The sequence below is a fragment of the Venturia canescens genome, chromosome 5 (assembly GCF_019457755.1).
Source record: "Venturia canescens isolate UGA chromosome 5, ASM1945775v1, whole genome shotgun sequence".
NCBI lineage: Eukaryota > Metazoa > Arthropoda > Insecta > Hymenoptera > Ichneumonidae > Venturia > Venturia canescens.
The window spans coordinates 2,151,753-2,172,657 of record NC_057425.1 but is presented as its reverse complement, the minus strand read 5'-3'; the positions used below and the strand labels follow the sequence as shown (position 1 = coordinate 2,172,657).

The 20,905-nt window shown below is 42.2% G+C and overlaps 2 protein-coding genes across 4 annotated transcripts in view; one reads left to right on the top strand and one right to left on the bottom strand.

The window, feature by feature from the left end:
• The window catches only part of LOC122410782 (telomerase reverse transcriptase-like), a 100,827-nt gene that overhangs the window by 11,256 nt on the left and 68,666 nt on the right, over positions 1 to 20,905 (bottom strand). The gene's annotated exons all lie outside the window — the stretch shown is intronic.
• On the top strand, positions 5,755 to 9,129 carry LOC122410783 (uncharacterized). Of its 2 annotated transcripts, none has more exons than XM_043419214.1 (3): positions 5,755 to 5,904; positions 6,048 to 7,177; positions 7,684 to 9,129. In XM_043419214.1, the coding sequence occupies exons 1-3, from the start codon at positions 5,877 to 5,879 to the stop codon at positions 7,714 to 7,716; spliced, it is 1,191 nt and encodes a 396-aa protein (XP_043275149.1). In that variant the 5' UTR covers positions 5,755 to 5,876; the 3' UTR covers positions 7,717 to 9,129. The 2 variants fall into 2 exon arrangements, with proteins under 2 accessions (XP_043275149.1, XP_043275150.1); XM_043419215.1 differs by having other exon boundaries at positions 6,048 to 7,213.

The following is a 20,905-nucleotide window of genomic DNA, read 5'->3' as shown; positions in this document are numbered from 1 at the left end:
GCTGACCCCGAGCGAGAAGCCAACTTTAGTTTTGTGCGTCGTTCCTCGCGAGCGAAACTTGTTAAACAAACAGGTAAACACGAAGCTCCGTTAACCGAGTCGCGACTGTCCAAGTTTTTCAAACTTTCTTTCATACTTTTCTCAGAGTATATAAAATAAATAATCAGCAATAAAATGAAGTTTGAGGAAAATTATAAAAGTCTTTAAAATGTGAAAATGGAAATAATATTGAAATAAAAATATACAATTATGCTCCTCCTCGGTTCGACTAATCGGATTATTCTTCTTGCGATACTTTTCCTCCATCCTTGCAAGCTTCCCCGGTGCTTTCGACATATATCTATAAGCAATCACATGTTCTGCGGTTTAACTTGGCCACTCCGGCCTTGGAAATGTTCCAAACGGTCCCGATGCATTTCCTCTTGTATGCTTCCTATCGGAATAGTAATTAGACTGCTGAGAATAGAAGTGAATCCGCACGAACGTGAGTGTGTGGACGAGTAGAGGAATGATTAGAACGACACGTTAGCAGCCTAGAATCGCGTGTAACTATTCGCACTCCCTCAGCCAACTCCCTCATTATCGGCTGGTTCTTATAGAAACTCGAGTGATAGATATACCGTATGAAAAAACCTCTGAGTCGTTCATTATTCAACCGTTTTATATTTATTTCTTATTTCTGACCCGTTGAACGAATTCAATCATTTTTTCCGAGCCTCGATCCGAATAACTCTATTTCGGTGGACTATTCTTCTCCTAATAATGTGCGAAAGAATTACATTTATGGCCGTTTCCTCCGACGTGATTTAAACTCGGCTCAATGTTTTTAACCCCCTTAGTGTGCATCTGGGGTCAGGTTGGCCCCAAAATTTTTTTCTCACATGAATAGTATTTACAGATGATGAGCATCTCATAAGTAAAACTCCCAATATTAAGAAATCGTTATCCCCTCTCTAAAAGTAGGGAACATAGCCACTTCATACTCCAAAATAAACACACTTTTTGGAACGGTTGCAAAGTGGACTATTTTTCCCTTAAAGCATGGATCCTTGTCTGTGAAACTCTGTAAGGATTTTTTTCAAAACTCGAAATTTAATTTTTTACGAGAGATTTAATCGAAAACGTGCTTTTTACGCGCACTATCAACTTTGAGCACGTTTTTGAACAATGAAAAAAGATCTTTCGGAAATCCGACTTTGCAGCCTTAAAGTTGGATCAATTCACTGCAAAAAGTGACTAAACCTTTTATTCCGAAAAGCGCATGGTTACCGAGATATTCGGTGTCAAAGAAATGACCTGGGCTCAAAGTGACCCCATGTGCACGAAATGTCTCGCTGTGAAGGTGTGCACACTAAGGGTTAATATTATAGTTTGGACGCAGGATGAACTCGGATTAAACTTGGATTAACGTTGAAGATAACAGGGGTCAGTGAAAAACTATATTCGATTGGTCTTTAAATAATATGAAAACCCTCGTTCTGTACTGACCCTAGCGAGTCACTCTGACGCGTTCGATATTCCATTAAGGTAGATGGGTGAATATTCGCTATCCAAGATTACGCGATTATATTTTTGGTAGGCAAAAATGAACACATACTGGATAGACTTGCAAAATTTCGACGCTAGTTACCGTGTAGTTTAGCAGCAAATTAATTATTGAATATCGATTTTTCTCTGACACTTATCACTCCGGCATATGAAAGCCGTACAAACATGAAAAGTTATTGAATTTTTTCGTTAGTTATATCCAAGATTTCGCAAAAAAAAATCGATCGTTGTATTTCGTGGATATTCAAGAATACATGAGTATTGATTGAAAATGATTGAAAATCGGTTGAAATGTGAAAAAATATCTGATGAGAAATCATTCGGATTACACGACAAATGGATCAGTAACGTTTGACAACGCTGCATTCAATATACGCTCGCATGTGCGTCAGTTCGACCTTTTGGTCATATTTTGTCGTTCGTTAGCTGCGCCACGTGTCCCGGTAAACTTTTTGATCGTTCATTTTTTCATTTTCCTCCACGGCAATACTACTTTGGACAGTAAACTCACTTCATAACCTATAAAATTTGTAAACAAAACTGACAGCGTGACATCAACAGCAGCGGTAGCTGCTGCACCACGCCAATCAAAATGAACTCCTCAAACGTTTTTTTAATAATAAAATTGTATAAAAATGTTGGTTCCTTACCAATTATATTTATAAAATAATAAAATTATTATTTTCAAGCAAATTTTCTTATGAAATTTTCGAAAAATATAGTTGCTGCAAAAATCACGTAGCCGTCACCCATCAACCTTAAGGAATATCGATGGCAGCCGAGGTCTACTGCCCATTTCCATAATATCGTTTTCTTATCTAGAGTCGCTGCTAGAGTCATTACAGGAGCGATAGTGTTTTCAGTTGTTTTCCATAACTTTCGAAATGCATTTTATAAATAATTAAATAATTGCAGTAGTTCAGAGAGCAAGTTAACGTATTTTTATTATTATTTTTTCGTTCGATCGCGACCTCTTCGAACTCTGTAGCTTAACGCATTGAAAATATATGAATTATTTATTTTTCTGGACGCTGAACGCAATCTTTTTTGCATCTACCTTCCATCTGTGGAAATCGTATGTAAATTATTCTTTGATACATCGTGGTGCGAGGACGTGCCATTGATTTTGGGGACTGGGAGGAAGTCGTTTGAGTCTGAAGCAGCTGAAATTATCACGTAATGCGAGAGGCTTTTGGATAATCTTGGAACAGGTGCGAATGACGTTGCAAATTCGTTTCCCAGATAATGCCGCAGAGATGGAAAGATCAACAGGTTATCACTACGGGGACGTCGTAATTTCGGGGCTTGATTGATTGACGCTTTGAAAGACGTTAACGTCACCGTAATTGGAAAATAACCGAGGGATATTGTTTAAATCAAAAATAGCTTATGAACTTTTTGCCCCCATAAATCTTGGGGCTGTGTTAAAGCTGCCAGAGTTTAATCACCTCGTACACAATCTTCAACTATAACTATCTTCGTACGAGAACGGAGCTTGACGTAATTAGAGTAGCAAAAAGCTCGCCGGATATAGAGGCGCGCGTCCTTTGTTCAAGTAGAAATACTCACTTTGCAGTCAGCCACGAGTCCGAAGACCGTCGTCCCTGTAATCGTGACCGCAATTAGAAAAAAATGTCCAGGAAATTGTTTCGTATACATTTGGTGCTCTTGCCATCCCTTCCGGAGATGCTCATTTATTTCAATCTTTCATTATGGCGTTTCGCATTTTTTTTTTCATGGACTAAGAAACACTTTCGTGTCATGGTCATGGTTTTTTTGGACTTGAATCGTCGATGGAGAGTCATTCAATTTTTTTCAGTACGAATAATCCCCTTTGAAGTCCAACATGCCATGAATCTACATTTGACTTTCGCTGCGACGATCCTTCATCAGGATTATCTTGAGTGGCATGAACAAAACTCGAAACTTTATAATCGTGCAATTAAATTTTTTGTTGACTAAAGAAAAAACGCGATTCCATTTGCATTAAGTCTCGCACTTAAATTGCCGACTTAACTCACGCAGAAGATTCTCTCGACTGTATAGAGAAATTAGGTATGCGATAAAGTAGAATGAAACAGATTGGAATTTTAATTCAAGAAAGTGCTCGAGCCTCCGCGAGCACCTTCAACACACACAGTGGCTAAGATTCGTCTCGCTTTCGCGGAGTTAGTTGGTCCAATCTCGCAATCCGAATATCTCTTGGACGTGGGGCTCAAGAACGGCGTACCCAAGGGTCCCATGGTTCCTTCTTACCGAGACAGTACATTCGAGAATACGAGAGAATTTGTGCACATCCTTCGCCACGTTCGCTATATGAAGAGAGTTTACTTCGCAATCTGGTAAACTGCAAAATAATATGAACCTTCGTGATTCAAGGAAATTCACAGCTCTCTAACGCGATTCGAATTCACTTGATATCAATCAAGATTCAATTATCCAGAGGACTCGTTGCAAAGAATAAAAATCGACAAAAAGCTGTCTTACGATTTGGGAAAATTAATCAAAGTGAAGTATTTCGAGTTCTTCTCGACTCATTTCGAAATTAAATCTTTCATCTTATAAGACGCCACTCCGGTGAAGCGAATGAGCAAATATTTCCGAAAATTTCTCTCTCTCTCTCTCTCAGATGTGCTCCGAACCCCGCAGAAGTTCGTGAGGTGAAAAGTCACTGCAGGATTCAGCTTCGGTGTACCGTAATAAAATATCGCTTTCGTATAATTAAATTCCAAAGTGTGGATAAGCTGAGCACATACTTGAAAGTAGCCGACGAGTCGTGAGATCTTTCTCTCCTTTTTGCCCCGATCCTCCCGCAGTAGAAACGTCTCGAGAACCACCAAGTACCATTCACAGTCTTGGTGCAGTCGAAATTTCAGTGAGTATCAGTTTCATTACGCGGCCGGAGTGGGTCAGCGCGTGTACATTGTGATTTCATTGGCATGTTCGGCGTCAGATTGTAAATTAAAGAACACCGGAGTATCTTCAATTGGAATTTATTTTTATCATCGTCAAATTGTTTCTCAACATTTTTACTGTTTACCTTCGAAGAATATTTTTCAACCTCGCGCTGGTTTTCCTGGCGAATGACTCTCCAAACAGCATCATTTTCATGTGTTTTTTCTCAAATAAAACGCGTTTTCAAGTGGAAGAGAATTAACGCTTTATGGCAATAACGATTTGGGCTAAATAAACAATGAAAATGTACTTTTTACGACGCTAGGGGAACGATAATTGCGAAAGTTTGCTCCCAAATTTTGCTCTATTTTCGAAATCATTTTCCTACAATGAAACATCAAACGACGTATATGTGCTCCTATCAATCCCTCCTCACGCCAAACTCCAAACACAGCTTACGTTTGTATCTCCCTTGTGGATGATCACTAATCCGTCAGCACTTCTGTGGCCCACGATTCTCCTCTGAACTCAGCATCTGAGCTTCCACTTATTTCAACCGCATTCTTCGTCTCAGCATAGCACTACAATTGCACTTCGTTTAATGAGCTTTGGACAATAAACTTGAAGTTTTCGAGCTATTCAATCGAGAATTGGCCCAGTTTATTTTATTGCTTTCTCTTCAGCTTCAAATAGATTAGTGGCTCGAAAGGATCGAAAGTCCAAGAAAATCAAGAAATTATGCGATTGAAATTCTCATCATTTTTCGCCTCGCGTCATCGCGATCATTCGCTGTTGCTACTAGCTCCGCACGTACGTTTGGGGCAACATCAGATAAACTTTGATCCATTAACGACTGATAACCGAAAGTATCGAGAACATTGATTATTCATTGGAAAATCGAGAAATGAAACGTGCATTGACGATTTCACGAATAATTGTGCGGAGTGAAGATTCATGTCAGTCCTGTTATCAACGTAATACTCTTGTGCTAAATAAACAATCGTTATTGCTGGAAAGTCGTAACGGCAACAAACTGTATTAATCTGAGCATTATAAAATGTGTCATACGCTGGGGTCGAGGGTCATCTTGATGTAGCAGCGATGAGAAAACTAAGAACAAGTTTCGAATTCCATTTCTCTTCATATTTTCTTCCTATTATTCTCAATTATTCGACGAAAATATCTCATCTACAAAGATATGAATAATCTCCGTGTGCTCCCCTCGACTCGAGTCACCTCCGACACAAACCAGCTCGCTGCGTCGGGAGTAAGGAACTTCATAGAAATCAAGCAGTAACGATAGTCCCCTTATCGCTGACTTTCGTAGTCTGTACCATAAATATGACTCTCCGCAATACGTCGATGCGAGGGGAGAACGACATCGTTATTAAACAAGAACGAGTGATCTCGCAGTTCGGGAGAGACCGTTGATCATGAAACTACACGCGAATGGATACCACGGTGAGAAGAAAAATGTGTATTTTTTGTCCTTGTTGTTTGGATGCTGTAGATTGAAATATTTTTGCTCACTTTTTGAGGGCTTGGGAGCCTCGAGGTTCGATACTTGAAAATTTAATGTCAATTGTTTGCTTTATTTTTATCAGTCAACAAGCAGACGTCTCTTGAAGAGGGCTTGATGCGAGAGGGGAAAACAGGCGAAGATTCCCAGCACCGCGATCTCAAGAGCAACCACTGTTCACAATGCTTACGGTTGACAAAAGTGATTCTGTACCTCGAATTGGTACTCATAATCGGCTGGATGGGGAGCGTATTCGTCACGAATTATTATCAGATGGTGAATCGGAACAGCGTTGCAGAGCCTCACAGAGGATCGGAATGGCCGCAGGATTCAGTAGGCCTAGATTCAACGATAAACTCGAATTCCCTGTCGCCACATGGGATCGAATGGTCACCCGACCAAGACGATGCGGAAGTCACAACAATAGAAAGTGAAACGCACACGGAATCGTCGAGTGAGAGCGAAAATGTTGTTAACGAATTGGGAACGAGGACAGCCACGAATCCTCCGAACGAGGAATCGAAGTGGAGGGAATCGCCGTTTGCCTCGATACACGCGTGGGACAGTTCTTCAAAATCAACCAGTTCCGAGGATCGATTCGATAAATCGGGGTCCAAGGAACATTCGGATGAGGCCTCGTCGGCGGAGCATCATTTTGGAATGACGGACGAAGATGATGAAATCGATCTGAATCGTCTGTTGATGCTGCCGCTTTGGAATAATGTCGTTTTGCCCTCTGATGACCCCGAAGGAAAAGCAAATTCGGTCAAAGTCACGTTCCAGGGGGACAAAATTATGGACGCAAGACTCATATTTACCGATCCACGATCGATGGAAAATCAGGGCTCGAGACAAGCGAGGTCGACCATTGGACAGGAAGAAGACGATTCTTCCAGTTCTTCGAGTGAAGAGTCCACGGCAGATCCGATCGAGTCGAGGCATTCAAACTCGAGTAGCAACGCTGATAACAACTGCCCCGCGATGCACGACAACGAAGGTAACCCAATAAAGCCAAAGGACTTGGTCGATCACATCAGCAAAAATTTACTTCGTTGGATCACGGAGACTGACATTCCTGCGTGCGAGAGTCCAAAAATCATGGAATCCGTGACGGTGGATAAATGTGGAAATTTCATAGTTAATTGTACACTCAACACTCATCATAGTCGTGGAACTAGAAGCCTGATGGAAATAAGCATTAAAGAAGTACCCTCGGTAAATCAATTAACAAACAGAAAATTATAAAAATTTGTAAGTATGTCATAATCTTTCGAAAAATGAGTCAGTTAAAATTTTGTGACCTTTGGTTGACTTTGAAAAGAGAAATCTATGATTTAATTTGAAGCAGTTAACATGGAGTCTTATGTGAATCTGTGATTCAGACGCACTTTTTAATTTATAACGTTGAAGTTAACAAACAGATTTTGATAAAATTTGGAGAAGATATAAACGAATGTCCAATGAACATTTTTCTTTTTGGAAAATATGCAAAGCTTGCTTGTGTTCTAAGAAATGACTGGAAATAAGACAAGGTTTTTGAGCAACACGCAAATGTGGCAACACCGCAGAATTGTAGGTTATGACGCTTCATTCGAATATAAGTTACAGCAGCACTTTCGAAACTGTCTGAACATGCGCAAATTGAGTAAACGATAGAAACACAAACACAGTATTGCAAAAGAAATATTATACATTTGTAACGAACATTTTGTGTGTTTCAGGCATCAATTATTTTCGGAAACAATAAGAAATAGAAAATATGAAAAGAAGACACCGTCAATTTAATCATTTTTGAAGTCTTCTTTGAGGTTAGGGATGTTTCTTTTCCCGTACACACTTCGGATTTCTTTACCCACTGATGAAAAACGAAACACGCAGAAGTTGGGTTTCCTATACGCGAATATACGTAGACTCAATGCTTGCACTTGTACGTGAGCACGTACACTAACCCAGGGGCTACGGTGTTGCCGAAATATATACTACGTTACCCATATTGAAGACTAAAACTCTCTGACTCACTACGTACCGAGGGTACTTCGTTAAGAAAGAGAATTGTTTGGGACGAATGGTAGCATCGAAAAAATATTTTGAAACATGGAGAGGAAAACTCGTCCCAGAAGATGTTCCCAATCGTCTAGTGGCGAAAATTTATGAGGAAGTGCAAAAACACGTCTTGGTACCAATTCTGCAAAGTACTATTGCACGACTGGACGGTGAGCGTCAGAAAACGAATGAACAGTGGCAGGATTCTGTGTTAACGATCAAATCGAGAATCTCTGATTTAATGAACTCCAGACATGAATCTTTAAAATCCGACAATACTCAAACATTGGAACAGGGAGCAGAGCTTCGTCCAATTGTCGAGACGATGGTTGACATTTATATGAACTGTCGACAATTTTTTATAACACCTTTTACACTTGCACTGGCGATTACGTATTTAGAAGATATCGCATGCCCTATTAAAGAGTTGGGTACGATAGAAACACAGGAAAATATGTTGGCAGCTATGGTCGTGCCCGGCGAATCTACAAGTCCGAATATCATGGAGGTACGTAAGACATTCAAATCCAATGTCAAGTCCTCGCTCATCAACATGGCACGAGAACAATCGCGGGGGTTTCTAGTTTTCCCTGGCTCTATCAACGTGACAGATGAACAGTGGACGTCTCACATGCTGGGCTTGAAACAAGCTATTGCAAAAGTTCCCAAGGACCCAGCTTTTCGACAGCAATTGGAGAATGTCGTCTCTCCTACTCAAGCGGAAACGAATAATCTGCAGGAAATTTATAAACATCTACTCAGAAACTTGCAATGCATTTTAATCGATACTTTTAGAGTGAGAGCAGCTCAAGACCTAATAATGTACGTGAATAACAAAACATACGTAGAAAATATGTAGGAAAATTCAAATTTCTTTCAATCGAAGATGATTTTATTCGAAGCGATTATAATCACTGTTTTGACTTTCCCAGCCTACCATCGTTATATGTGTGATAAAAATTCAATGAGTCAACAACCCGACGAAGAATACTGCTGTCATTCCTGTGAATGATGAACGGGTAAATTTTATTTAAGAGCTTTGTGACAAAAGTCGATATTCCAGCGTGTTTAAATGTCTTGACGCTCCTAGAAGGTGACAAAATATAAACGTTTCTTATCAGAGATACGAACCTGCGGTTCTGTGTGTTTTCTTTCCATTCGTACCCGCCCCTATCTCTTTCGATTCTTCGTGAAAGTTGATCGCAATCGTGGGAGATGATCGTGAGATATTGAAAAGAGTTGTGTTCGATTGTCAACACTATTTTCACAGCTAAATGCTAATGAAAATAATGAAAAAAGCGTCGTTAGTTATTTTATTGTTCATAAGGACACGAATGTCGAGTCACGAACCCTGCACTTTCGCTCGAAGAGTCTCCTCGTTTGCGAGGGGTTAGGAGAGTTTGCACGAGTTTTGAGCAAACCTCAAAGTCGATTGTTGCCACATGGGAGAAAAGCTTTGTGTCTGTGTGTCCGCTTTCTCGCTAATGTCGAAGTTCTCAAAGCGTTTTCGAACTTGAACTTACCACGATGAAACACATCGCTGTAGAGACCGCAAGCAACCCTTAGGAAATTACCTAAAACCAATTCTAATCATCGTATAAGCAACATGTACGAAGATGAATTGTTCCCATCAGAACCGTTGATGGGGCTGCTTTATGGCAACATTTGCCACGCGTGAGCGTTTCGACGATTCGAGCAATCCAATTTTAGCTGTTAAAGAAAGTTGTATACGTACCGTGTAACCAGCACGACGAGTAATTTGGCTTTGTCGTGTGGTCAATTAAGATAACTGTTCCAACGCAATTTCATCGGCATGAAAGGATGATTAATATGAGCATGAGCGACCCTATTTTATTGATATTAAATGCGTTTGAAGGGTCGTTCGAATGATCAGTTATTCCGGGGTAGAAATTCAAGAAACAAACAGCGTTTCCATAACAATTAGTCGAATCGACGCTTCCACGATAGCTCGGCTGTGCTCTGAAAATTCGAGTCCACGGATGAGGAGTCAGAGGTGTCGAGGGCTTTTTGAAAATGCGACTGGGAAGGGTGATCGATAAAAAACTTGGTAGCCATGAATACGGAAGAAATCCCGATGCTTTTGATGCAAAGCTCTAGCCCGAAATCGTGTATCGAGAAAGCGAAGCACAAAATTTATCTTTTCTCGAGGAATAAAAAAGACGAGCGAGCCCGGGCCGCGATAAAGAAAAAACGAGGTAAATTTGACGAGCAACAAAACGCGCAAGCCCTCTCGTTCGTACTAAGCTCCCGTAAGAAATCAAAGTGCGATATCTTGGCTACCGTAAGAATACGACAGCGTCATATCGAACTCGGAATATAAGTAACGGGCCGAGTCACAAAGCGCCAACGTCGAACGAATAAACTTAGACAGTAGGTCGTCTCGTCTCTCCATTCAATGGAGAACGAGCGGAAACACAATGTCCAGAATGACCCTTATTGCTTGCTAGGATACTACCATAAAGCGTGCCTACAGTGAGGACGCGAGACCGGGAGATCCTGCTAGGGGAAGTAGAACAGCGATGAAATTTACAACCCTCCCATGAATACATTTGTATACAGACCGTCCCAAAATGACAGCTATTTCCAGGTCAGAATGGACGAGGCAATTCCAAGAGAGAAAATTTCTTAACGGTTTTCCTCCCGCGTAAACCTCTGCGAAATTAAATAATCAAACAGCAACTAGAATCGGAAACACGATCAAGAATCCACGAGTCGTTCGATAGCTCTCGAAAGCAACATGCTGAAAGACACGATGGATCGTGAGCTGTCTTCAGGAGTCCAGCGATCCAACGGCCCTCGATTTTGCTCTCCCAGATCGTGAAACATTCTGTATTGCATGCTAGTCAAACGAGTGCTAAATTTTCAAAACGCTTTTAGACCAAGTAAAATGATAGTTTTGCAAAACTATCGACTGATGGATGCAAATTTCCATGATGACACATTTTCACAGGTATTTATCAAAGAATCGTCTATATTTTTTAACCGATTCTATTGCACCAAGTCTCATTTTGTTCCTCAACTGATCCTCTACGAATTCATCACGTAGATTTTCCTTTAAATTCATTCCTTCAGAAATAATGAATGAAAAAGTTTTTTCACTTAATGAACAATTAGCTGCGACAGTGAAACGATCAAATTAAAAAAACAACTACCGGGTCGATTCATAGAGGACCGGTTGGCGAGCAAAATGAGACTTGTTGCAATAAAATCGATGAAAAAACGCAGATAATTCTTTGAAAAATACCAGTGAAAATGTGTCAGCGTGGAAATTTGCATTCATCAGTTGATGGTTTCGCAAAACTGGCGTTTTTAATATTTTTACATCTTAATAAGATATGCTGTAATACAATTCCACTAACGATACATTTAATCGGTACGTTAAACTTGGTCTAAAATCGTTTTGAAAATTGCAATGCAGTACAGTAGTTACCTTAAAGCGCCTTCATTCGCATCAGTGCTTGATGAAGTAAAAAGGACGAAATTTTCTGCAGCAGAGATCTCGTACGTCGGACTAGAATCCAAAGTTTCATATTCTCGTGGAGGTATATACCTACGTTTGGAAGATTACTCGGTAGAGTTCCTCGTTGTCTCCTCGCGTTTGCTTCGCGACGTCTGAAAAGCCCGGGAAAAGATATCACAGATGTGTCTCAGGTCGGAGCACGCGATATCGTCGGTCGCCACCTCGTGCACGAGTAACCTCGCGCGTGAAAAAAGAGCTCCCTCGTCTTTTTCACCCGATGCTTTTCTTTTGTGTGTTAAGAAGGCTGCTGCCGCCGTTCCGAGGCTACCGTGCCAAAGCGAGCAGCCAGCAAAAAGACGCTTTCTTTCGTTCCATCATAAAAGAAACTCTATTTTTTATTATTCCGACTGCACCGTTTAATCAAGCCGCAGCAATTACTTCGACACTCGGCTGTAAATGGTAGTGAGTTTAGAATTTATATATCTACGGAGGCGACAACGTCTTGACACGAAATACATCTCCGTGTGCTTCCACTATCTCGCTTCCCCCCGAGCAACAGAATGAAATGCATTTTCGTAGAAACGTCACAGCTGCGCGCAGAAGAAAACGAATGAGCGTGGAAATTCACCGCATTTTCCGACGCACAAAAGCCGTTAAAATATTCCAACTGAATATAAAATATCGACCTGATGCCGGAGATACGAGAATCGACAATGTCCCAGATTAAGGGACAGTTTCAGTCTTCTCCCTCACCCTCCTGCTCGCGCGTTTCACGAAACATTTTTCGGTCTCGGTACACGTGCACCGGAAATACTGCGTTAATAATAATTTCGTGTAGAATTGATTTTCGGTGAATTTCAAAGCGAAATTGTCGCAAGATCCACAGTTTTGGTGGCGCCGTCACTTTTCCCAGTGCTAAAACTATCACAATTTTACACGCCAACGGTAGTTCCCCTTTAATGAACTCTGCAAGAGTTTTTCAACGAAGCAGCCTCGACCCGTCAAAGCTTCATGTGTTTTTAGGCAAACGGGGAAGCAGTTTTTTCGTATTGGCAGCTTTTTCCGGCTCAAGTACACAGAAGGGTAGGAATATACGAACAGCAGGATAAAGCAAACGGCATGCAGAGTTCGGCAAATAAGTTCAAAGCTATAAGACTTTTTCGTACGGTTTTTTTCAATTATTCCGCGATGTTTTTTGTTTTATCTTACTCGATATAAAATATCGCGCTCCCCTGGACAATCCAAGTATCTATTTTCCAACGAAATAGAGATGTACTACATATCGGTCTATCAGTCACAGCTGAGCACGAGCTCCTCTCTCTTTGACTACGGTAAAAGCGAAAAATTCAACGAAATTCTGACCTCCGTGTGGCTGGCAGGAGTCACCGACCTACCAACTTCGATTAGTTCACCAAACCAAATGGCTTTTATCTTCGTCAGGAGCCTGTGATATAGCAAATGAAATTCCAAGCTAACCTTTAGCCTAGTACGATTATCGGGCAACAGAACATCACCCGATAATTTTTTTTCCGATAGTTTTTTCCTCCCTGCTTGGCACGTCCGATAAACTCAATTCACGTACGCTCTCTAGACTCGAAGTCTATTCAATTATAATCATCGTGTAAACGACGATGGCGATCATTAAAAAATTTGTCACTGAATAATGGACTTCATTGGTAATTTGAACTTGATAATAATTCATTTCGAGAACGCTCAATCCGTTGGATGAAGAAACAAGATTTAGCTCGATTTTCATCATTTTTTTGGGTAGTTCAAGCTTCTCTTTTTTACTGACTGCTCGAATAGTATGAAGAATTTTCATTCCCGAAAGTCCGGAGCGGGATGGGCTTGGCTCTAAATGTTTCATTGGAAGTATTTGATTACCGCGCTGGTACTGCTGGGTGCGAGACCGAGTCGTTCGAGGAGGGCGAGGGTTTATAGAATCCGCAGGGTTTTTTATCTCGCGAAATAGCTGAATGGTCGACGCGTAAGTGAAATGGAAAGAGAATAGTTTGAATGTTTTTCGAGGGAGGAAAAACATTGGATGTTAAAAATACTTGATTAATCGTTCATGAAGAATTGATGAAAAAACGTCTCGATTGTTTGATATTTTCAATGGTTTGGAGAAAAAATTCAACAGCTTTGAAACGAGGGAAACGTGCGGTGGAACGAAGCGGGGAGAATAGAGAGAGGCTGCGAGCTTTTTTCTTTTATTCGCAACATTTTTTCGATGGAAAAGCTCCAGTAGAAGTTGGAATGGAGGGAAAATAGCAATTATTAAAAAAGCGAGGTAACACCGTGCACGTTTCAATCTACGCTTGTTTATCTTTCTCGAAAAGCGCATACACCAGTCGAGTTCCTTTATTCCAAATCTCATCACCGCGATCCTAATTGCCAAATGTTGAATTCAACGCACGCGCGTCTCTCGGCCAGCATTGCTCCCGGACTCCGATGATTGTTTCTTCTGGTACGGAATAACGCAAGTGAGAACGTAAAAAATGTCTCGAGATCCGGAAAAAACACATGCACAGCGCTTCTATGTGTAACGAGGAAACGTGAGGAGGAAATCGACGAACAGCTTTTAAATCCCGTCTCTCCGGCTACATATAATCCTCAACCTTACGTCCTCGGAGTCCTCGAAAGAGCCAAGTAAAACTCTCAACAAGCACGACTCTCGGACGGTTTTTGTGCCCGATCTTCTTCGAATCTCGATAAAAGCGCTCGATCAATTCCACCGGAGTCGAGCACATGATTACGCTCCAAGACGGCAGTTCTACTTTTTATTCTTTTTCAATTTGTACTCGAGCAGTACTCAATCAATTATTTAGCCACTCACCAACGCCGTTGGAATATCATGAAAGTGTCGTTTCCATTCCGAAATTCTTTTTCCTTAATCCTGGCGCACTTCGGAAGCTTGCAAACGTTTTTTCTATCGCCATCTCCGATGCCTGCAAGATCATTTGTATTTGCATCGAGGATATTTACCCGGAGAGACAGCGTCTCTTCAGGGAGCGTTGACTTTCCTCGAAAGCGAGAGCTTTCTCGAGTCGTACTTGCATCCTGCGCGAAGCGGAACGCAGCTCATAACTCTCTCGCAGGAGTGCTTCAAAAGTACACATCCGGCTCGAATTTATTCTCGTCGAGCGGTCATTTCCTCTCCGTCCAGTTACAATCGCTCCTCCAGCAAAGCGGAAGATGCGACAAACCGTTCGACTCTCCTACGTTTATTTGTCGATTCTTCGCAAGCTTCCGATTGAGCCGGACTTTTCCGAATGTAAACATTGGCATTGTTTAAACAACCGTATTTTCTCCACCGATTAACCTTCCGGTCAGCTGGGGCAAAACGTCCCTCGAAACGTTCCGTTCGTGGCGAACCCCTCGTGCATTTTTTACCTCGATCCTTCGCTCTCGTTCAACTCTCTTACTCCGATATTAAAGTATCGTCAAAACCGAGGAATAAACAACTCATATTCCTTGAGCGGTAAGTGTATCCAGCAGTTCTGCTACAAACGAAGCCTGGGGCTTGATGGCCGGAATTTCAAACTTTTCTCACGAGCTCTTGCGTTCGAGTGTTAAAAGAATATGCGATGGGACATTGACTAAGTTAGGAAGAACAAGAGTCCGGGCGGTGTCAGGTTGTAATCCGGTGCCGCGAAACTTTCACGGCCCGGACTCACGAGCTTCTTTTTAGTGGGAGCGAGAAAATAGAGGAGCTAAACCGCCGACACACGGACGTAACGAACGATGAGGGTGTTATTGAATTTTATTTCTCTCTTCTTCGGGCTCCGCGGTGTACCTTCTCTTTTTTTAATTAAGTTTCGCAATGTTGCTTTTTTTGTTCGCTCTTGTGTTTTCTGTTTGAAGCAATGAAAACTGGAGTCTATTTCTGGAATATTATTTTCGTTGTTACGAGCAAAAGGAAGGCAACATTATTTCAGAAAAATGTAATCAAATTCTCAGTAATTCGTGAAAATTGAAATGTTCCACTGCCGGTATTTGCTTTCGTTCTCCCCACGAATACTGTTCCTGGCAAAAGTGTTAAATTTTTCCTCGAAATCCTCAAACTTTCCCGTAGTGCGTTTGTTGAAAATAAACTGAACATTTTTCTCTACCGTAAAATCCTCTGATTACAGTTTCGTCAAAAATCGGCTAATGTTCGGACACTTTTTTCGTCGTCGACTCAGTAAAGTATACATCACTCGAAGTACCCGCTCGCTTAAGGAAGTTGAGGCATTAGAATGAAAATGATGTCACCGCTTTTAAACCGATTGCATCTTATAAAGTGAAGTGGAAAAAAAAATCAGTTAAATTTTCAGACAGTTTAGGAGCGTCGTTGCTGAGAAAAATCAATAACAATTTGGGCCAAATAACATGTAATCTTATGGAAGTCAAGACACATTCAGTGATATCTCCGTTAAAAATGATGCTAAAAATATGAAATTTTTTGGGCAACATGAGCAAGGCTTGCCGAATAATGTCAATTTTTTCAGATTTATTACGAGATTTGCTGAGATTATATTAATAATAATCTGTTTTCCGTGCAGTTTTTTGAGGCTAGGATCGTCACTGTTCGTGTTTTCGACCGAGCTTTCACCAGTTTTTCGTCTTTTTTTCCCCAACTTTTCTTTAAAGTGTATGCAACATTGCCAAACTGTAAACTGGCCTAACTTTTGAAAGGTACAGGTCATCACTTTTGGGTAAAAAAAATGACTGTACAGCCTCAACTTCCTTAATAACAAAATTACTCCAGATCGACTTCGCTGACGGCCTCGCACAGTGACGACGTTGGAACGGAGTCAGCTGTGTCGACGTCGGGTGCGTCGGGACGCCAAAGGGTGGGAGTTTCACCGTGTTTGGTTTCGGTCGAGGAGTCAAAAGCCACCTTATGGCATTTGTTTCGACATGGGAAGTGATTCCAAGATTTTTTCCACCCCCCGAGCACCCCCGGGAGCCTATATGGCTGGTTAATTCTTCGACCATTATGCGAGGAAGTGGGCATCGGTGACTGTGGCTCCGAGGGTGGCCAGAGAGACTGGAAGCGTTATTCAACGTCCCGGAGCAACCCCGATTTGGAAATAAATGGCTCCTGTCCGTAGGATCGACGATTAACGTCAGGGATTAAGACAGTTTTTGACAGTGATGGTGACAGGAAGAGTCCGTTTTATCGGTCGAAGCTAGATTATTCAGTTTCGTTTCATTTTATTCTCTGCTCGTTCTAATTATACGAAGATAGACGTTTGACTGCATTTTTGACAATTTTAGAACGTTCTTTTTTCCCTGAATTTTGAACACCTTCGAAAGCCAGCATTTTAATTGAAAACGAAGTGCAAATGCGGAAGAAAAAGAGCTTCGTTTTCCCAAAAAATATATTTTAGTGCAACGATTTCAGTTCGATCCCGCACCTCGCCACAAGAATCAGCGAATGTGAGCCTGAAAATGAGGAAAGAAGAGCCGGGGCCCGGAGTTTCGAATTTCTTATCAATCACAAAGCATTCGACGTCGCCTTCCTTTCATTTATGCACACGATCACACGTGCATCTTCAGGAACGGGATCAAGCACATGCACGCACGAACACGATCCATGCAAGAGGACTCTTCGTCTGACCAATCCTTAACGAGGAAAACGAGAAGCTTTCCGCATTTTACAGTGGCTAACTTCTCGATGAAACAACCACGGGGACACTAATCAGCGGACGGGGAGGTTCGAAATATCGATGAAACGAAAATAAAACTCTAATCAAAGCTCTTGCGGAGATGAAAGGTCCGGAGAATCGCAAGCAACGAGAACAGTTTCAAAAATGATATTCCTACGTTCGATCATTTTGTGGAAAGAAAATAATAAAGTCGCAAACTCAAAACCGACTTTTTCGGTCGTTTTGAAATACTTTCACACGCGCATCCTCAAACGCGCGTGGGTGTATTCCGGATCGCGATTTGTTGAGTATTCCGCGAGCGTCGTTTTCTCCTTCTTTCGTCCGCTTCTCGAGCAGCATCAACAACGATGGTAATACCCAGAAGGAAATTCCACGTTGTCCGCATAATAAAAGCTGTACGCCTCCGCAGTCGCTGTATTTATACACACAGACGTCCGAATCCATAACATTACTCGTCGCGAACATGAAAATAGACTTTGGTACAAGAGCGGTGTTCGGTGTCCGTCTCGATTCATGAATGGCCGTTTTTATAGTGAATGACACGATGTAATCGTCTCGTAAACTCATCGCTTGTTTTGTCCATTAACGAGCGAGTTTTATCGACTCTTTTTTCCCCACTGGAAATGCCTTTTATGACGAAAAAGAAGATTGCGGAACGTTTTTAATCGAGAGTCGATTGGAGTTGAAATAATTCGCGAGAAAAACTGAAAATTTCTGTGCAAACAGAGCCTCGAATGGGCTTGGATCGAAGAAGCAACGCTCCGCTCCAAAATAATGATGAGATTATATAGAAAAAAATTCATAAATCCACGCGTTTTCAGATGAATTTATTCGAAAAGGCAAAATGTATTTTGTTTCATTGAAATGAATGGAAATTCTGGTGGCCCGAACAGCGCGCCACGAGCATTTGAATGCTTCCTTTCAAATTATAATGACCCACTCGGGGATTCGGATTTTCTTAAGATTTGAGGCGGTGCGTCTCGGGCACGGTTCTCGTTGTCAGCAGACCGGAACTTCAAAGCGGAGGGTAAAAAATGAATTCACCGGGAGCACTCCCTCCGTGGCAGCAAAAAATGAGAGTGTACAGAGCTCACGCACACGGACCGGAAGTACGAGAACGTGCAGGGCCAACCGAAACTCGACGTTTCTGAATAATTACGAAAGCGAAGAGTCCGACGCTTCGTATTATATGCCCGAGATAGAAAAGTGACGGAAGAATGAGAGGCAAGATGAGTTCGCGTGTTTCCTCAACTCGTATGAAAAGGAATGCAAACGAAAAACGTTTCTTTTGCCTCATTACTTTAATTGAATTTCCATACACCTTTCAAGCTGGACTTTTCAACGTGTATTAAAGTCGAAGGTCATCGTTTGGCCGTTATTATTGGACGTCCGGAGCCCAAATTTTTTTCATGACTGCGGAAAACACGCGTAAATGACACCGGAGGAACGAAGATCGATCTGAGAATGTGAATAGCAACGAATTCGATGTGAGAAGAGCCCAGATTTGAGAATGTGCGATGAATTTGATGAAAGAGTTTCCGACGACAGGATGCCGCGTTTACGATGGAAATCACTCGGTCGGTTGGGCGAATTGTCATGAAAAGAAAGGGGGCTGGTCATTACGGAAAAAGCTGAGGGAGATGACTCGCTCGATGGAGCAAGACGCGAGGGCGATAATATTGAAAAACGACCACGAGACGAATGACATAATCGAGGGAAATGCGAGAAATAGTTGAAGAATTGAGCGGGGCGCAGGGAGCTCCAGAGTGCGTAACGGACTTCCGTGCGATCGAAAAAGCTCTCGGGAAAACAGGAGGAAGATGAAGAGGGGGGAAAAGGAGAGTTTGTCGATTAATTATTCAATACGTGGCTTCTCTTTCGTGGCTCTCAATTTTCTCCGCGACACCCGCCGCCAGGGCGTGTGGGTTACGTCTCGTTGCTGCGGGGGCATGTTCGGAGCTTCCTCGACGCTTTCGCGTGCTAACCTGTCCCTGTATCCGCAGTCGTATACGTTGGAAAACATAAAATAACAAATCACCGGCTATGTATTTCCACGTGAGTTTTATCGCGGACCCTGATGGAACGCAAACAGACGTGACTTCGTTTTGACTTTAATAAATAACCATTTTTTTGCCGGCTCTCTTTCCCTCGGACGCGCTCAACAATTTATCTCGATTTTCCATCGAGCGCGGTGCTGGATTAATCGATTTTGATATGAGCCTCGATCCGCTTCCTCGCGTCAATCCCAATGAGAGTTTCGACTCTGGAAACATGCAGTGAAAACGCATCAAAATATATAGTGCTCTAAACGTCACAATTTAGCACGACGACCGAGTCATCGTTTTATCAATCGTTGATCGAATGTTGAAAAATTCAACATTCGATCGAATATTCTGCCAATAAATCGCAGAATTTTACTTTCCTTTATATTTTTTTTCACGAGCTAAAACACGCGACACGAAGCAATCCAATCGAAGAAGGAAAACCCCTTTTATCGCTCCTCGAATAGGAATGGCGCAATCAGCCGATTCTTACCTGGGAAAGTGTGAGCAAAAAGGTGAAAGAAAGGCTCCGATCGATCTGCGTGAAGCGTCGTATACATCGTGCGGCTTGAATCGAGGTTTTCAGAGCCCAGGACGCACGCATAGCGCGCGGCGTACCTGCGGCATTTCTCCCAACGACATAGCGGACTGTCAAAAGTGTACGGTTCGGTGGTTCAAGCTCGAGTCTAAACTGCTGTGGGACCAAGTCACCTCTCGCGAATAAAACGGTTGCTCGACCAATCGCGATTTAACAGTCTCGCTCAACGAGGGAAACCAAATGATAGACAAAGGGGAGAGAGAAAGAGAGAGACATTACGCTCGCAAGCGGAATTGTTAAAAGCCAGAACCGTTTCATTCTCTCCCTGCTGTAGGCTATAATGTATGAAAGACACACGTGCATATGCGCGTGTGTCATCTACACGGAGAAATGTGTTGCGTCGTTGTGGACGTGGGTTGAATACACGAGCGTTTCCCCCGCCGTGTGTGTGCGTGTACGCGTTAAACGGCGTATACAGCAACGCGAAGTATTCACCAAAGCACATAATACAACGAAAGGATGGGAGGAGTCATCGAGGGATTCCCTCGCCGGAGATACCGGAAGCGGTGAGGGCCACCGGCGTTGGAGCGAGCTGCGCACAAAAATCGAGCCCAGCCCGCATGCAACTGCGTTTTTAAGAAGACACGTTCGTGTCTCCTCCGCGACACTGGGGTGTAGGAATAAAAAGATTTTGAACGTGTGAATATTTTAGAGAGTGCGGAGCACAACTGGATCGAGAGTTTGCGATTTATACGCCGAGAAACTGTTCACCGCTAAACGTTTCGACAGAAAACTATGTCAGCGCTCGCTCCCCATATTTCTTCGTCGATTGCTTTTCGCTGACGTGTTTGGCTTATTCACGAATCGTGTTAAACAAGTGACGTCCGAATGTATATACTCCATTTCCTACATTATGTTTCCAGTGGTTTTTCAACTTTCGAAGAGAGAAATGCATTTCGATTGGAGGCTTTTTCTTCCTCTCCGCGCGTATACGTCGGTTCGAGCATCAATTCTTCGCATCAACGTTCAGTGCTGGCTATTCATCGATCATATAGTTACGGGTCACGAGTCCTTGGCCTTTCGGGCCGAAGAAAAGAAAAGCTGAACACAAAGTCGAGCCAAGTCGGTCGAAGAATAGGCTAGCACACCTCGATCAATGACGTTTTTTTAATCCTCGATGCCACG